The 18,319-nt window shown below is 40.6% G+C and overlaps 1 protein-coding gene across 2 annotated transcripts in view; it reads left to right on the top strand.

The window, feature by feature from the left end:
• ANKH (ANKH inorganic pyrophosphate transport regulator) overlaps positions 1-2,392 on the top strand; it is a 146,384-nt gene extending 143,992 nt beyond the window's left edge. For both annotated transcript variants that reach the window (XM_019541753.1, XM_019541759.1), the window contains one exon: positions 406-2,392. In XM_019541753.1, the coding sequence (XP_019397298.1) occupies positions 406-522 (117 nt within the window). In that variant the 3' untranslated portion in view covers positions 523-2,392. The remainder of the gene's footprint in view (positions 1-405) is intronic.
• The last annotated feature ends 15,927 nt before the right edge of the window (positions 2,393-18,319 follow it).

Raw genomic sequence — 18,319 nt, 5'->3', positions numbered from 1 at the left:
ACAAAAATAAGCTTTAGAATCACTTCATCTTTAGAAGGGATGCATATGTGGGAGTCTTGCCCTCCTGACCTTTGACTTTGTAAAATTTATTATGCCACCTTTCATTTACTGGATATATTGCCTTCTCTCCTGTTATTCTGAAGCAATTCCCAGACATTGGCTAGCCCCGAAACAGCCTAGTAATTATTATTTCATGTCTGATGCAAAGTTTAAGATGATTTTCCAAGTCAATGTCACAAGCCAGCAAGAAGACAATGACTGAACCTAAGATTGTCAACTCTAAATACTGCCCTCTGCCCAGTAACCCAAATTTCTTCTGATAAGGCTGGAAATTGGTAGGACTGAGCTTATACACAGCAAACAGTATAAATGATCACGTGGTTATGACTGCTCTTTTCAACCTAGAAAAAGAAGCGGAACGAGAATGAGACAGCTGCGGAAGGTGAAGACTCAGCAATGACTGACATGCCTCAAACAGAGGAAATGACAGACATCGTAGAAATGAGAGAAGAGAATGAATAATTAAATGGGACATGACTATTCTCTGCCAGGACAATTGGAATGACACTTCAGCATCTTTTCTTCTCTCATATTTTTTTTTTGGTTTGTTTTTATTTTTGTAATAAAGAGGCCTTGATTTAAAAGGTTTCAGATAAATTATCTAGCATACTGAGTATGCTTACACTGATGAGGGACCTAAAGGAAGGTCTTTGGTTTTTTTCCTTTTTAGTTGAATTTGTTTTCCTGCACCATGCAAACTCAAAAGATATAGCTGCATTACAGTAGAAGGAGTCTTCCAGTAGAAGGAGTCTTCCTTACTTACACATTCATCACCTTTGGACAATCTGCATTTGTCAACCGAAGTCCTGCTGTGTGTCTTTGTGCCATTCACTCTGCTGCCATCCTTTCTGCTTTCACCTTTCCTTTTTTTAAAAAAAATTAATGAGCGATTTAAAAAAATGGAAAATGCAGCTTTATTTTTCTTGCTTGAAAATGACTTTGCTACATAAACAACTGTACCATGGTGGACTGTTCTGTTTGGTGTCATCACTGGCTGTTATACTGTACATTGTTATAAAACAAAGTAGGAAGGCATAAGCCCTAATTAGGAAACAGCACAGAGGGGAAAAAATAAAATACAGGACAAAAAATCGACGTATCCTTTGTTAAATCATCAGAGATTAAAGTTTGTTTTTTTAAGTGTAAACATTTGAGTCAAGTTTCCTAGAAGGCTGGTCCCAGTCTTACATATCATTTCCATGAGATACATTTTCATTCTCTGTTTCCAATAAGGGTTATGCAGCTAGTAGAGTGGTACAATTGTATCTAAGGCTCTTTCCTAAGGGAGAAAAAGAAAAACAAATGAAGCTTTACCAAAGTTCTCATCTTCTGGTCTGATGAATGTTCAGTGTATTAATTTTCCAGTATGGTTTGCTCTATAATTACTTCTGTGATATGTATTCAGAAATATGAGCCAATACAGTACACTATGATATAATCCATTTGATACCAGTAGCCCTATCCAATATATGGGGTTTCACTTTAACATACTTCCCTATGTATAGTAGATCAGTATAAGTGAAGCTTGAGTACCAAGGACACCACGCCGGGGACTTGACTGCAAACCCTGTTCCCACTGGAGACTCATGAGAGAAGTTCTGGGAGAATCAAAAGGACAGCTCACATGATTCAGTGCATGCATTGTGAACAAGGTAGGCATTGACATTTAAGTGGGTATCAAAGAAAGTAGAAGGTCCTTGAATGGATGATCTGTGTTGGGGGTGAATTTAGTCCTGCGTGAGATGTTCCCTAATTAGTAACTTTATTTAGTAAAGTATATTTTTCTAAGTTGTAGAAGTGAATTATTATTTACTTATGGACAAATTGAGTTTCTAGATTATTTAGCAAGTAGTCCTAACACTTCAAAGAATAGATCAAAGCTAAATAAAATTATTATTTTAAATATTATATCAATATATGTGTATATATACATATGTATGTGTATAAATATATATATTGTATATTATGTATAATTTATTTTAGGCTACAATACATTTCCTATTTTTCCAAGTTCAGTAAAAAAAAATCTCTAATACAATACAACATTTGCTCATGTATCAATATTACCTGTAGTGAAACGTATAAGTTAATATGCATTTTATCTGCAATGTTTGTACTAGATTTGTTACATGTACAAATGCAATAAGTTAAACAAATGAAACGCTTTGTCATGAACATGAGTTGTGAAAAATCGGTCTGTTGCTACTGAAAATGATGGCACTGGAAGGATAAAACGGTATCTGTGTTTTCAGTGCTACTAGCAGGTTCTTCCCACTGTTCCTTACAGTAGCAGAATAAACTCAGACAAATCAACTTTGTGCATGCACATATAGATTTTTGAGAACAGACTCACAGCCATGTGTATATACCCTGTACATAGATTATTGTATATCATAGTGGCCAGTTCGTCTTATCTATTGCCATAATTTTGCTTTCTCCAGTGCACCTGTATTCAAATTCTCAACAAGCATTTTTGACAGCAGTAGAGGTAAAATGAGAAAATACTTTTATTGTAATCTTTTTTTCTGGTACATGACTAGAAATTTAAGCAGCAATATTTTTTAATAGTTGTGAGTATTGAATATTTATTTAGGGTTTAAGCTAAGAATTCCACTATTTCAAAAAAGCAACAATAAAAACCCCAATATTTAAATAGTAAAGCTTTTAGATTAGCTAGAAGTTTGAGCAAATATTAAACACCAAATTATTGGTGATATAACCAAAAGGTGAAATTTTAGTTAAGGTGGGGGGAAATGTTTACTACTTGTTTATATGTTGAATTTGTAAAATAAAGTACATGATCAAGGAGTAGCAGGATTTGACCATGATTTCAGGAGAAATTATTTTATAGCACCAGTGGTGACTACTCATGTAACCAGTCCTGTTTAATTCTGTTTCCAGTGCACTTTGCATTTCTTTAGGCCATTTTGCTGGAGTAACAAATTCATTGGTATGTCCATACCAAACAGTGCCAGGAAGTCACGAGATTTATAGAATAAAGGAAGACAAAAACCAAAATGGCAGTGGCTGCATATTGTTGTAGGCCCACTCACATATAAAAAACCTGCACCACCCTTTCAATTCTTGATATTGCTAATGGGTAATATTTTCAAGTATAATGAACACACAGAAGCTTAAGTCTACTGAAAAGAAGCCTTTGGCTTCTGTTTTGAAAATTTTATGCAGTATCTTTTGTCCGAAAAGGATCTCGTTCAATTCCATTAGCCTTGACTATGCATGGTTTTTTCGCTTTAGTAATCATTATCTTTGTGATAAACATATTTAAATTTTCCCTTTAAGGCATGCAAGGAACCATGAACAGTACAGTGATTGCATGAGTAGAAACATTCTAATATATTTGTTGGAAATTATTTCAATGAAACTATAGTAAAAGGGGAACAAAGTGGACCTATATGCCACATCTTACACGTAAGACTGTGAAAACAAGCACAGCAGGACTGAAAACAAGAAAAAAAAATCCATATTACCCGTTGGGTTTTTTGTTTTGTTTTGTTTTTTATATTTGTGAACATTCAGTGTCTACAAAGGAAGTCTGACAGGCTGTGCATGTTCTCTCTTTACCATGTCAGTAGTACCGAGGGGATATCACCATTTTTTATTAAGGGTAGTAGCAAAATAACATAGTAAAAAAAAGCTCTAATTTTTCTGACAAATACTTGGCCATGGTAAGGTGTGCTAACTGGCCCTCTGCATGGCAACTCAGCTCATCTCTTCCTGTACACAGATGCTCAAGGGAAGAAACCATACATTTTCTACTTCATAGTAATGGTTCCACATATGGATTGAGTGAATAACAAATAAGAGAATGTTCTGTTTTCATTTCTGCTTAAGTTAACTTACTTTGCTGTTTTGTCATTAATATTTCCCCTTGAGAAAGAGATCTGTCTGCCTGACTCACTTTTTCTTGAGTTGCGGCACCAGCTGACAGACACAGAAGGGGTCTGAAGAGACAGTAGTAGGTTGAAGAATGCAAGGAGTTCAAGGGAAGCATGATGCAAGAATAGAAACAATCATTTTTACAACTTTCCAGTCCTCTGTGGGTTGGCTGCTGTTATTTCAACTTAGTAGAGAGATTCTTTCAGCTTCTGGTATTGGAGACTGGTGATGCAGTAATTAAATGTCCTATGTTATGGGAGGTAATTTAAACTGTCTGGCACTGTTTAGATAAACACGTTGTCCTTGGTAATCTCTGTTTGTGCTATATAAAAATACCCTTGCTTATTCTCAGTGTCCTCACTAGGATGCAAATCTTTTGGATTTTTTTGTAAAAGAGCCAGATAATGCTTTCCAGAAGCTTGAAAATTAGACCTTTAAAGTGTCAGTCCTAGGTAGTTATGGTTTTTCTCTCAATAACTAGCAAACTGCCTATCAAGAATGACGGGGGGGTAGGGCAGAAGATAGGGACAGAGGCCTGCATCCCTTCTCCCCCCGCCTTGGGCCAGGGCTGGGGATGCTTCATGCTTCCCCCCTGCCACTTCAGGCTGGGGCCCAGCATGGCACAGCCACCAGTAACGCCCTCTCCTACATGCACCCCTCCCTATCCTGTTCTCTGCCTCCTCCCCTCCCTACTGGATGTTACTGGGGGGGTGCCAGCCCCTGGCTTCAAGGAGTAGACCCCCTGCTCTGTCCCCTCCATTATGGCGGTGCTCTGGTCCCTGTCGTCCCCCTCTGCCTCCAAGGAGCAGGGGAGGGGGCCTCGTCTCCAGCCCCCACTGTCATTGCAGCACTCTGCTGTCTGTTCCTGTCTGTGTAGGGCACTATGATTGGCTGCTGAGACAGCCAATCAGAGCACAAATGAAGTGTTACGGACAGACAGACTTAGGCTTTTATAATATTAGCATAGAAGATCCAAGACTTAGTCCACTGTGATCTGTCAAGGCATAATTTGCAGTTCATCCTAGATGAGCGGTAGCTCACAAACCCACATATTTTAATTACTTTTGTCATTGTAGCTAGTTGAGATTAAGATAATTCACATAAATATGATCCACATGAATACCATGTGCAACACTCACCTTTTTCTCCCAAATTTAACGCCCCCTCTCCCCCAAAAAAGGGGTGTGTGTCATAAGTGGGGAAGCTGTTTTGATTGTTGGGAAAGAAGCATACCTGACTTAGCAAACTGCAGAGGCAGAGTCCTTTGTTAGCCCTCTCGCAGCTGTAGTTACTGAAAGAGCACTGGAGCTTGTGTCTGAAACAGTAAGAGAGCTGCTGGTAGTAGGCTTATGATGTGGAAAAACACTTTATTAACAGGAACTTTTATGAAGAACAGTGAAGGACTAACAGTCTTGCTGTCCTTGAAAGGGTCTGGGACTTAACCTTATGTGACAAAGTCCTTCTGGGAACACCAGCTGCCATACTTCCTGGACACCACGTGTTTCTAGAATTTACTCTAGATCACAGTGGGCATGTTCACATGAGACTGACATTGCAGCAGACTAGTTCTAGTGTATGGCTGGCAAAAACTGCTAATGCACTGTAGAATTAATCTGCACATTAGCAGACACATAGGTTTTATTGTAATACTAATGTGCAGTAGCACTGATTATGGCACATTTAGTACCTGTAATTACAGGTACTAAATGCGTGGCAATTACAGTGCATTAATAAACATGCTCCCAGTCATCCACGACCAGAAAAAAATCTTTTTTTTCCCCTACATTCTGCTTTCCAGAAACAAAGTTTCTATTTTATTAGGGGGTGTGTTGTACCTGTTCTTTATGCAAGAAAGTACAATATTATTACAGTTTAAAACTAGCTTTCTAAAAATAAATATATGCAGAGAGAGAATGATCTTCTGACGGAGCCCACCCCCATACATCAAAGAATGGGTCAAAGCTGATCATTTGAAGAAGAATAAAATATAGATTATAGGCTTCCTACCATGAGACCAGGAGGAACTGTATGAAACCTAAGAAAAGAGTCCAAAATATAACTTTTTTTTTTAATTCTGCCATTTTTGCTTTGTAAACTACGCTCTAGAGGGCAGCAGAAGGCAAGCTTCAGCCAAAGAAAGCTACTTCTCTAGGGTGCAAGTTGCCTGTAGAGAAACTGACCACTATTGGGAGCTGGGTTTTTTGCTTTTTTTAAAACCATCAGGGAGAAAATATTGTTTTCCTAAAAATGATTGAGCCATAGAGTTGAAAAGGAGGAAAGAAGAATAAAGCACAGTTCACTGCTACTTATGCAGGCAAATATCAAGACAGTGGTTACCATTAGTCAGCAAGTGTGTTACAGAATGTGTATTCCTGCATGCAGGGAACACCATGCTAACTCCTAGTTAAGCAAAAGGACAAATTATAATGACAAAATCTTGTTTACTAAACTAGAAAATGGGCCTCTCCCATCATTCCAAGTTAGTCCTCTACTATACTCTGCCCCTCCTCCCCCCACCTTGCCTCATTTGGTCCTATGCTCTTCTCATATATCCTTCCCAATTGGCCCACATCTTATTCTTTTGTACAACCATGCTATTCTGATCATGAGTGCAAATAAACCAAGTCACTCCTGTGCTTAGCTTCACTGACAGGGTTTCTACCCTGCTCATTATACATACAGGACAAGTCAAGTATTCTGGAGATTTATAAAGATGAGAGATAAGGACAATGGGAGAAAATTCCCGAGTTAATTTTTGGGGTCTTGTGATTCGGCTGATCAAACACTCATGCAGTGTCATGATATTATGATGCAGCCATGATGACCAAGACATTTTAATCCCGGTGGGCAAGCATTGTACATGGCAATCTGTAGTATTATGTGCAGAGATAAATTAAACTGAACTGTATGGAAAAAAGGTAGGGAATGGGTGAATCAGAGACTAACTGTAGTCGCTTTGATCCAAGTCCCGTTCTCAGAGTACAGGTGCCCATAATGATAAAACCACCACCACCTTCGCAATATCAAGCAACCTCTTCACTAAGAAGCCAAAGACTGAATGGTAGGGCCCAACAGACTGACATACTCTAGCACACTCATGAGCTGGCTGTAGTCACAATTGAAGCGTACTACCAGTACATGCAAAAATACTCTTCTGCTGACTGTTGTATGCTTCCTCTGTGGTTTAAGAATGGACTTTACACTCCACAGCTGTTGAGCTATTCCTGTTTTCTAGGGGCTTTCACAGCCTTTACAATCCTATAGGGAACAATTTACCTTTCTAGCAATACAAGGCCTTGTCAGAATAAGTTACTTTCTCAAATCATAATCTTTTATATTTATTTGGCCAAGGTCTCTGTCATTTCTTGTTTGTCCTCTTCAGTTTCTTCACTTCTTTATTCTGAAGGCTTCTGGTTCAGTTCTGCTGGCTTGATGGGTTTCCTTGAAAAAGAAAGGAAAATGTAGTCTTTGTCTTGATTGAAATGACAAGTAATGCAGTGATTAAAAGTAGTTTAAAATAAGTCCTGGATGGATTTTTTCTTCAAAAATTCAATGGGGTAGCAAACAATCAAATTCAAAGGACAAAGAAATGAAGTATGGGGAGAGAGAAATGCATGTATATATTATTTGAGAGCTAGATTCACTGCTACACTTAATCTGCTTTCTGTCATTCTAATGATACTATAAAGAGCTGTAAGTCTTAAATTTTGCATAGCCATTACCTTCCACTAGGAAAGTCTGGGAGACACTCTGCACTTTTGTTTTATTTCAGAAGTACAATGTAACTGGGTAGGTTGTGTACAGCCTAGACAGGGTGTGAGTTTATGACAGATTTATGATGGGTTGCCTTCTCTAATTATGGGAATGACTTTGCTTATGTGGGAGTCCAGTGCATGAGATGGGAGGATAATACCATCAAATGTATCTAGGTTCAGCTGTACAGAACCCCACACAAAGGCCAAGCCCTCTATGTTCCTTTGCAGATGGAATGGGTTTCCATGTTGTGAAGCCAGTTCTATTGATTCTTCAGGATTTAGGCCTATACTGAGAACAAAGTAACAGAATAAGCCTTAAAGTCAAGAAAGTATGTAAATATTGCATTGCACTTCTTCAACAAGCTTTCTTGTACAGAGGTAAAGATACCTGGAGCCAGCCCATAATCCTGCCTATTTTGTATCCTCTTACTTCACACACCATTCAGGTTCAAAAGGCAAAATGGCTTTTAAGAAAAACAGCTAATGATTGTATTTCTGTAATAGGACAGATGATCTGGCCTAACAATCAAACAATAGGAACTAAATTTATCCTTAGACACAAGTAGATATTGAAATACTGCACTGTTGATTTCATTGGTATGTGGGAAAACCTTATATCCCAAGTAGTCTTCTCACTAGCTTTTTTTTTTGTTTCCCTCATCAAAAAGGGTTTGTTACCTCAGTAGGAAAAAACCCAGGTACCAAGGCTACCTAAAAATACTGGGAGTGACCTTATTTTTATAATTAACACAGCAGCAGCTTTAACTACACTTCAGTAACAACAGGGAGGAAAGGTTGGAAACTCTTTTAAAGTAATGTTAACATTAATGTCGTTACAATGATGAACTATAATGATTTTGCTGGGGCAGAAAGTAGAGACGTGGGCATGGTGCATGACAGAGACAGACTGGAACCACTTTGCATTTACTGAGCTTGGTGTTTTTCTGGAAGAATAGTGCTCATATAGCTATGGTAAAGTCTCACAGTAAAGCTAAAAACTAAAAGAAGTGTTCATTTCCTGAGCTATAGTAAGATGATGGAGGGGCCACAGTCAATAATTTGAATGTGACTAATCTTTCACCTAATTTCACCTAGGTGCATAACATTTATAAAAGCAGCATCTCCAGGAAGGTAATAGTACATATGCATTTTTATAGGTAGCTTCTGATTATGTATGACAGTCTATAACAACCAGATTTTTTTTTATACAAAGTGATTGTTTTTAAGTAACATAGTTGAAAGTGCACTTTGCTTAACTTGAACTTGACATGAGCTTGCTGCAATATTTTGTATATTACTGTACAGCAAAATGCATCCAACTAGGAACCCAACCTCTATTTTTAAACTGGAAAGAAATAATAGAAGATGGGTATTGCTTTTGGTGCCTGCCTTTGGCTCCTGATCTTGTAAACCTCCAACTGCTTGGTTTAGCCTTCACTTTTTTATTTCAAGTATAATGTCTAATGCTTGATTAATTTGGGTTTGCAGCCTTTGACTTTGGTTCCAGCTTGAAGTCTGGTGCCCATGGATGCTGTTTTGATGTCAGCTGTTGATGGGGCTGAGGCTGAGAGATCCCCGAGGTCAGTTCACTAAAGAGAAGATAGGAACTCCCATAAAATGCTGGAATCTTTATTCCGGGAAATGAGCTGCAGATAGTTACTTCAGACTAACACTGAAGTGCTGGGGCTACAATCTCCTCGTTCTGTATTAGGCTTTGCTTTCCAGTACTTAGATGAAAGGGGTCCTTCTTATAGCTAGGTTTTCAAAGGGAAGAATGAAGAAAACAAGAACTTCTTTAACTGACAGGCTCTTAGTCTAGCAGTTTGGATTTTGCCTGTCATCCCTTTCATGCTGATTTAATTATTTCTGCCTCAGAGCTGCAAGGAGCATCCAGAGCCCCAGTCTATGGAATCCCAAAGCAAAGCTAAAATTAAACACCAAGGACTCTATTCTGCTTACTAGGAATGAAGCTTGTCCAGTGGTACCTCTCCCATGCCTCTTGATGCATCTTGCTATCTTGTCTCATTTAGAAAACTTCGGGAGTTCCCAAAGAACCAGTGGCAAGTAAAACAGCTACAATACCCTTTTGAGCATGATGCCCTACCTTAAATATTTCCCTTCCAGGGTGTTCAGCAGTATTGAGGCCACTAGGCAACACTAAGCTTTAAATGCTAGAAACAGAAAAGTAGAAAACTGCATCAACTTAAGGAAAAAGGAAACAAGTTCCTTGCATCCTTCTCTCCCTTCCATCCCATATGAGCTTGTGCAAGACCCTAAAATTAATATGCAGGGAGGCATATTGCAAGACAAAAGGCAGCATGGAATAGTGAGAGCTGCTCCAACTTCATCAAAACAGTATTGATCTGATTTGGCAGGACAGGTTCCATAGAAGTGCCCTGTAGAAAAAATAGAGCAGATAGCAGTTTCAATAGAAAGGCTTAAGGTGGAAGTGGCCAATTTTTGTTATGTCAAGGTCCGCCATCTTCTGTAAAGTGCTAATAGGGAGAGTCCGGTTGCCCTGCCTTGCAGGGGTGTTTTAAGGATAAATTCACTAGTGTGGCAAGCAGCTCAGATGCTACTGGGAACAATGCCATGGAAATGCCTATCAAAAATAAATTTAACATTTCCACGTTTTAATTGTGCCTTTGGGTTCTCCAAAACTGACTTGTGTCTGGCTTAGTGCCAGGTTCATAATCATAAATACATTTTTTAAAAGGGATCCCAAGAGCTTTGATAAATTTCCCACTTCAGGACATCACAAAGTCAGAATGCTCCATGCCTGCTCAAAGAGGAGGAAGGGAGCCACATATGCAGCATGATACTGCTGAGTACTCTGTAGAACAGGGTCCTGAATGACATGGAGTTCTACTCTCACGGGAGTTACAAAGGTAAATGGGGCAGGAGTGGCTGGTGGTCATGTTTTGGGAGATACTACAGTATACCTAGAACCCCACTGTATAGCCAACCAGAGTAGAGAGCTCTACTTCGTAACATCTTTCGTATAAAAATAGGAAAGTTAAAACTGACAAAAGAATCAGATGTATAATCTCACATAATACACACAATCAGAAGTCTTTCAGGACAAGGTAGTCTTTAAATCTAGATGCAATGCAGAATGGCAGTTCTGAACTACTTAAACAAGTCACATTTTCCAAGGACCTCAGATGTCATGTCAGAGTGTCACTTGAAACCATGGTACGGGGATCCTAGATTTAAAATTAAAAAAAATTTTAATGTTACCGCATGCATCATGTTGGATCACATTTGTAGAAATCTAGTTGATTTATTTTAAAACAGCAAGAAAGATTCTGTAATCTGTACACGTGCTGTAGCTGTCAGTTTGTTTATGAAAATAACAAACACCATGTTTTGCTTAAAATCTGTGAGTTGAATTTAAACTCTGAAGAAACCAATCAAGGTACAATAAGTTTGTGCAGCATTTCATTATTAAATGACTGCTAGGTCAGTATAAAGTAAATTTTTAATAAAAACTAAGTGCTGTTTATGCATTTAACAGAGATAAATGTATGGTTTTTGGATTGTTAAAAATAATCTATTGCTTTCCTCTTTTTCAGAGTTGTGCTCCAAAACTGTAGCTTTCATACTCTAATTTTGCTTTAAGTAAAGTTTGAAGAATTTGCATACAATTCTGATTCCTTCTGTTTTCTCAATCCTGACATTCTAACATGAACAGAAGTAATAGCTTATCTTTATTAAACAGGCTGCTTGTAAAAAAAACAAGCTTATTCCCCATTCCCCTTCAGAACAGAGTCAGTAATATGTCAATGAGTAAATGCTAGCTATTTTGGGCCCACTCATCTGGTAAACCATGCAAGTTGTTAAAAATTCCTGCATCAACAAATGTTTAGGTAATAATTTTCAGCCACATATCACTTGAAACCCCATACAATTGAATCCAGTTTACTCAATGAGCCAAAAAAGAGGCTCAAATTATAGGGACCTTATCTTCCATGTAACACAGACACCTTGGTGAAGACATTCATTAACAGGAAATAAAAGAGGTGAGATAACATTTTGCTGCATTATATGCAGCACACCTCACAGAATATAATAGACTGCAGTGATTTAAAGAGAGGCAGACAAGGCTTTAAGAGATAATATCAATAATAAAGCCCTATGAACACATTTGATTTTTTTGCATTTTCTTTGCTTTGTCACAAAAACCACAGTGGAAAAAGGAATCCCACTCCCTCTTCAAACAACAGTAGAAACCAAAGTGAACAAATAAACAAGGAAAGAAAAAGTCATTGAAAAGCTCAGTGAAAAGGCTTTTGAGCATGGGTGACTGGAACAAGTCCTTATCGCCCAAGGACTTCACTGATATGTTTTCTCCAAAGCTTTTCCATCTGCCTCAGACAATGCCCCAGATCAATAGGGAACTGCAGTGCTCTTATATACATGTCTTTAAGATGCAACCGCACCCATCCACAAACATGAAATAATGGGAAAGACAAATAGCTTTTCACTGCTCTCCTTTGCTAACCTGTCCTCTTCAAAACAACCTTTTGCCTTTCCATTGGGCTTTGCTTACAGGGACTTCCAGGGTCCCAACTTGCAGCAAGGGAGGTTTAGGTTGGATACTAGGAAAACCTCTCACCAGGAGGGTGGTGAAACACTAGAACAAGTTACCTGGAAAGGTTGTGGAATCTCCATCCTTGGAGGTTTTTAAGGATGTTTTGAGCAGGGGTTGGGACTAAATGACCTCCTGGGTTCCCTTCCAACAGTAATTTTCTATGATTCTATGACTTCTTTTTCTAAAGTTTGTTGCAAGCCAAATCAGTTCCAATTTCTACTGACTAAGCAGAGCTCAGTTGTTCAAGTCTGTGTGATGCTACTACCGGCAAGTATCCTACCTCCCAGACTCTTCAGCCTGGGGGTTCAGGTACTCCCAAATCCATGGCAGGCATCCTACATGAAAGCCCCAAGCCCGGAGGCCTTAATTTTCATATGCCTCCTACTAGTTTCACTTGCTCCTAGCCACAAGGCTGAAGGAGCAAGGTAGAGGGAATGCCTGAGAGCAATCCTCCATCACCATAAATTGTGTAGATGAGATTCTTGCATTTGGAGGCATTGGATTCTGAACTCCAGTCACTCCTTTCTTTCCCTCACTTCCCCATTCTTTCATGACCATCCAGTGATGGCAGCATAGGGGAACTTGTCCTCTCTATGAGGTGAGTCTCTTGTCATTAAAAACCTGTATAAATAGTTGGCCTACCTTCCCAACTTGCCCTAACCTTGTTCCAAGAAGTATTTTCTCTGCCTTCTTTTTCTGGCTTCCTCAGTCTATAAATCCCTTCAGAATCTCCTTTGGTACCCAGGACCAAACCTCCTAGAATAGCCCTTTCCCAACTGTTCTTTTACCAGGCAGCTCATTCTCAGGGCTCACTCCTCCCATGAATGGTCAACAAGCTATTATAGAACAAACTCATCAAGACTTCATTCTCCTGAAAGTCTCTGAATTAACTGAACTATGTGCAAGGTCCTGCTGGACTGTCAAGCTCTTACCTTGTGATAGTGCATCTGTTCTGATGGCTTTCAGGACTTTATCTCTAGAGAAACACAAGCTTGGACTACAGCATTTCTTTTTTCCATGTTCATTCTGGATGAACATGGAAAGTCTTTTTGGTGAATTTACCAATGAAAATACCAGTAAAAATACTGCAGGGGACTAATCTTTTGCCACTGATCTTTCTGCTACCTCTTGATGGACCTGGGAGGGAGTGTTAGTATATGGTTGCCTGCATACTAATTTTTCCAATAACATGAAACCAGTGAGCAGTGAATCAAACAAGATATCTGCCTGTAGACACCTTTCAATGCCTTGTTAGCTAATTATTTTTTAAAACAAAAGTAGTTTCTTCCATAGAAACTGGGACACGATTTTCCTCAGTATTGGATTTTGTCTTGGGCTTTTTTTTGTGATGGCCAAATCTCATTTGAAGCTCAGAGCTCTGTCTAGCCTCAATTTATTATTAAAGAAAGATGATAAGCACAGTTATCTGTGTAGGACAGCTGAAATCAGCCAAATGCTACAGTTCTACCTGGCAAAGAAAACACATGGAAACCACAGAGACATCTGCTGCTAACATGCTAACTAGTGAAATGTTCTTGAAATTGTATCTTAAAAACCACTGGCTAATATTAACCGGCTATGTATTAAGAAAGTAACAGCAGCTGTGGCAAGTACATGATGGGAGAATAATATCTGAAGATGAATATTACTCTAATTTCCTTATGGGCCATACTCTTTGGGTTAAGGAAGCTGTTTTAGAATCAGCTTTAGGACCTGACACCAATGAATCTTTAGGGCCTCTTTCCTTTTATCCAATTACTTCTTCAAAAGGAACTATATGGGAGCATAAGAGAGACGTACTTTGTTTAGGAAAGAAGGTGTTTTTCAGGTGTCCTCTGATCTATTTCTGCCATGTCTGGTTGACCAGGTTGACCTTTCTTATCTCAGGAAAAACTTATCTGAACATCTTGCTCAATCTGTTCCTCATAACCTGGAAACTTCCCTCTTTTCCCACACCTTTTAGTTGAAGGCAAAGAAACTGAATATTACTTATAAAATGCGTGCAATTCCCTGCTTCCTTTTTTTCTCAAATTAGACCACAACTACTCCTTCATATGAGGGACCTCCCACATGCATAACCATTGGGTCATAGGCAGCATAGGTGGGAAATTACTTCATTCACTACTTTAGGAGTAGCAAATGAAATTAGATACACAATCCTTTTCATCCTCTTACTTGTACCCTCATGTAGCCTCAAGAAAATAAAAGGAGCAGTTGGACTATGTAACCTGGAGTCAACTTTCTCCTTTCTTCTCAAAATCAGCCATCACAAAATCACATATCTATCTGCCCCGGCCAAAGCAAGAGTTTGTAATATTAGAACTCAGCTTCTAATTCTATGCTGGAACACTGTCTCACTGATTGTGCACTCTGTGTTGGCAAGACAAGGACAGATCAAGGAGCAATGGTCTTAAGTTGCAGCAAAAGTTTGTTAGCTATTAGAAAGAATGTTCTCTCTGGGAGGGTAGTAAAACACTGGAACAGGTTACCCAAAGAGGTTGTGGAATCTCCATCCTTGGAGGTTTTTAAGACCCAGCTAAACAAAACTTTGTCTGGGGTATCTACTTGGGGCCGGTCCTGCTTTGAGCAGGGGGTTGGACTAGATTACCTGCTGAGATCTCTTCCAACCCTAATTTTCTATGATTCTAAAACTAGCCTAACAGCTGGTAGCACAGGGCAAAGCTACAGTCTATTGCCTTTCCCCACAACCCCACCCAAGTGACAGAAAAAACTGATCGCTATCACCAAATTAAAAGGCTCTGGAAGTTAATAAAAGTAAAAAAGAAGAAAAAAAGTTGAAACTGATTGTTCTTGCAGGCCTAAAGCCAGGGGCAGTGCCAGCCTCTTCCCAATGGTGGGGCTGACGTGGGCTAAACAGAAAACTGGGGATCTGCACTATACATCTTGTGGCCAAACATAGTTATTTGGTTTTTGAACAATACCCACTTAAGGTGCTGCACCTCTGCAGGTGGCAGGTGGGAATGGGAGTAGGGCGGGCTCAGCTATGCAGGGCAGGCAGCAGTGGCAACTTGGGAGGGAGGGGGCTTGGACAGGGACAGTGCTGGGAGGGGTGGCTACGCAGGGGGGAAGGGGTGGTCCTAAGGCAAATTTTGGAGTGGCTATAGCCCCCTTGAATTCCCATGCCTGAGCACCACCCCTTCCTGAAGCAGAACCTTTCGGTGTCTTCTGTTATTCCTGTTTCCTGAAAGGTAATCCTGCTTCACTTCCTCTTGTTCTCCATGAAGACACCCATCAGTTCAGTTCTAAAGACATCTTATTCTATCTCTTGGCTCTCACATGGTAGAAAGGTTGGAGTGTGGTAGGAAAGCAGTCACACTGATAGTCGGTGCTCCCATTTAGGTAAGTTCCACCTGAATGGCTTTGTAGGCAACTAGATTTCCTTGAAGCAGCCTTGGAGACTTTTATAAACTCACCAAGTAGTACTCCTTCCCTCCTTGCAACACTGGAAATGCTAGTAACTTCTGACTAGGCATCAATTCTAAAGAATCCTTTAGCTATCTTTAATTAATTAGAATCAGGACAAATCTCTCTATAAACGTAATGCAATGTAACCCAGCATGCCAGAAAAGAGCAAACTCTACCAAGAGCTGCACTTATCAGTAAACCATGTAAACACCAGGCTAACGCTTGAAAGTTTAAAAAATTAACATCAATTTAAATTCCAATGCAACTATGTAAACATTATGTCCTACCCTCCTGTGGTAAAGCCTGCAGGATATGAACAGGTGGCCAAGGAAACTCTACTTCAGAGTGCTTTCTGCAGATGTTTGGGGAGGGAGGGAGGTTGGCAAAAAGGAATTTGAAAGGAGGTAGCAACACAGGCAGGAGAGCCTGCAGTTCTGCAGATGCAAGATGGAACCTAAGAAATAAAAGATTGACCGTACAAAATAGCATGCCTTTTCCACAGTTATCTAATTAGGGAGCTGTGAGAGCTAGATAGAAACCGCTATTAACTCATGGTTAACCATATCCCATAAAGAGACAAACATGCTCCTTAGAGCAAATGCTGTCTGGTTCTAAATCATGTCCCTTTTTTAACTCAGGGATCCAAACAAGGTCCAAGGCATGGTCAAGTGAACAGGCCACAAAGCCAGCAAAAAGTACTTCCATCTTCAAGTAGTTCCTTCAGTTTAGCAGCACCATCCTCTGGAGTAAATTGTCTTCATTTTGCAGAATCAAGTGTTATGCAAACAATGGAAAGACGTCTACTGCAGGAGAGAAGTTCCAGAAAAAAATTAGAATGAAAAGAAAAATATCAAGGTCATGCTGCTCTCAAGGTGGCTGGGATGATCTAGTTGGGGATGGTCCTGCTTTGAGCAGGGGGTTTGACTAGATGACCTCCTGAGGTCCCCTCCAACTAATTTTCTATGATTCTATTATTCTAATGTTGAATAGTTAGACACTTGTTGCTGCAGTTTTATATTATTTCCCTTCATCCGCTACACCAGGGATAGACATATACACAGGTAAGCAACAGGGGCCAGGGCAATGCTGTGATTAGGGGGCCAGTATACACATCCACAGGAGGCCTCAAATGCCTCTGCACAAATGCTCATAGTATGGGAAACAAGCAGGAGGAACTTACCCCGCTACTAGCTGACACCAATCCAGACATAGTGGGGCTCAGTGAAACATGGTGGGACCCAAGGCATGACTGGGCAGTGAATTTCAAGGGCTATAGGCTGTACAGGAGGGACAGGACAAGGAGGAAAGGCGGGGGTGTGATGCTCTACATTAAGGAGGAATACACATCCTCACCAGGTAGCACAGAGTCAGAGGAGGGGCACACGAAAGTGCTCTGGGTTAGAAAGAAGGCAGTTGAGAGGAAAGAGACTTAACGGTGAGGGTCTACTACAGACCACCCAACCAAAGGGAAGAGCTAAACCAGGAATTCTTAAGTCAGCTCACGGAAATAGGTCAAAGGATATGGTCATCATGGGTGACCTGAACTTTCCAGACATCTGCTGGGAAGAGCAGTCAGCCAGGTCTGACCACTCACGTAGGTTCCTAGCCCAAATGCAGGACTTCCTTCTAACCCAGGAGGTGCACAGCCCCACCAGGGGAGACGCCTTGTTGGACCTGGTGCTGGCCAAGAGTGCCAACCTGGTGAGGGGGCTGCGGGTGCTCGACCACCTGGGCGACAGTGATCATCGCCTGCTGGAAGTCACCATCTAGCGCAAGGTGGCAAAGGCCTGCAGCATGGCAGCAGCCCTAGATTTCAGGAGGGCGGACTTCAATGAGTTAAGGAGAATAGCCAGGGAAGCAGTGAGATCCCGGAGGGGAGGGGAGCCAGGTGTCCAAGAAGAGTGGTTGCTCCTTAAGGAGGCGATCCTCCAAGCCCAAAGGGAGATAATCCCAACATGGATCAAAGGGAGCAGGAGAGCGCAAAAGCCCCCATGGCTCAACAAAAGCATCCGGGAATGTCTTCTAGCTAAAAGGGAGGCATACACCCAATGGAACGGAGGGGGCCATCACCAGGGAAAAAATGTCCATTTTTAAATACATTGGGGGGTGCAAAAAGAAGGTACTGGGTACCGTGGGGCCCCTGCAAGACACGCTAGGAAATTTGGTTGTCACACCAGACGACAAAGCTAACCTATTTAACGACTTCTTTGCCTCCATTTTCCTGAGCAGGGACCAGATCAGTCCCCCCACTGGGTCCCCCTCAGACCCCAGGGGAGGCACACCTAGGCCATGGGTCCGGGAGGATCTAGTCAGGGAACTTCTGGAGGGACTGGATGTATTTAAATCAGCCGGTCCGGATGATCTCCACCCCAGAGTGCTGAGGGAATTATCTGAGGCTATTGCGGGACCACTGGCACAGCTTTATGAGCACTCATAGATTCATAGATTCATAGATACTAGGGTCGGAAGGGACCTCAATAGATCATAGAGTCTGACCCCCTGCATAAGCAGGAAAGAGTGCTGGGCCTACATTACCCCAGCCAGATACACATCCAGCCTTCGCTTGAAGACCCCCAGTCTAGGGGAG

This window comes from Crocodylus porosus, unplaced genomic scaffold, assembly GCF_001723895.1.
Source record: "Crocodylus porosus isolate Cpor-Errol unplaced genomic scaffold, CroPor_comp1, whole genome shotgun sequence".
Lineage (NCBI taxonomy): Eukaryota > Metazoa > Chordata > Crocodylia > Crocodylidae > Crocodylus > Crocodylus porosus.
Note: the sequence above shows the minus strand (reverse complement) of the source record. Positions and strands in the feature narration are given on the sequence as shown.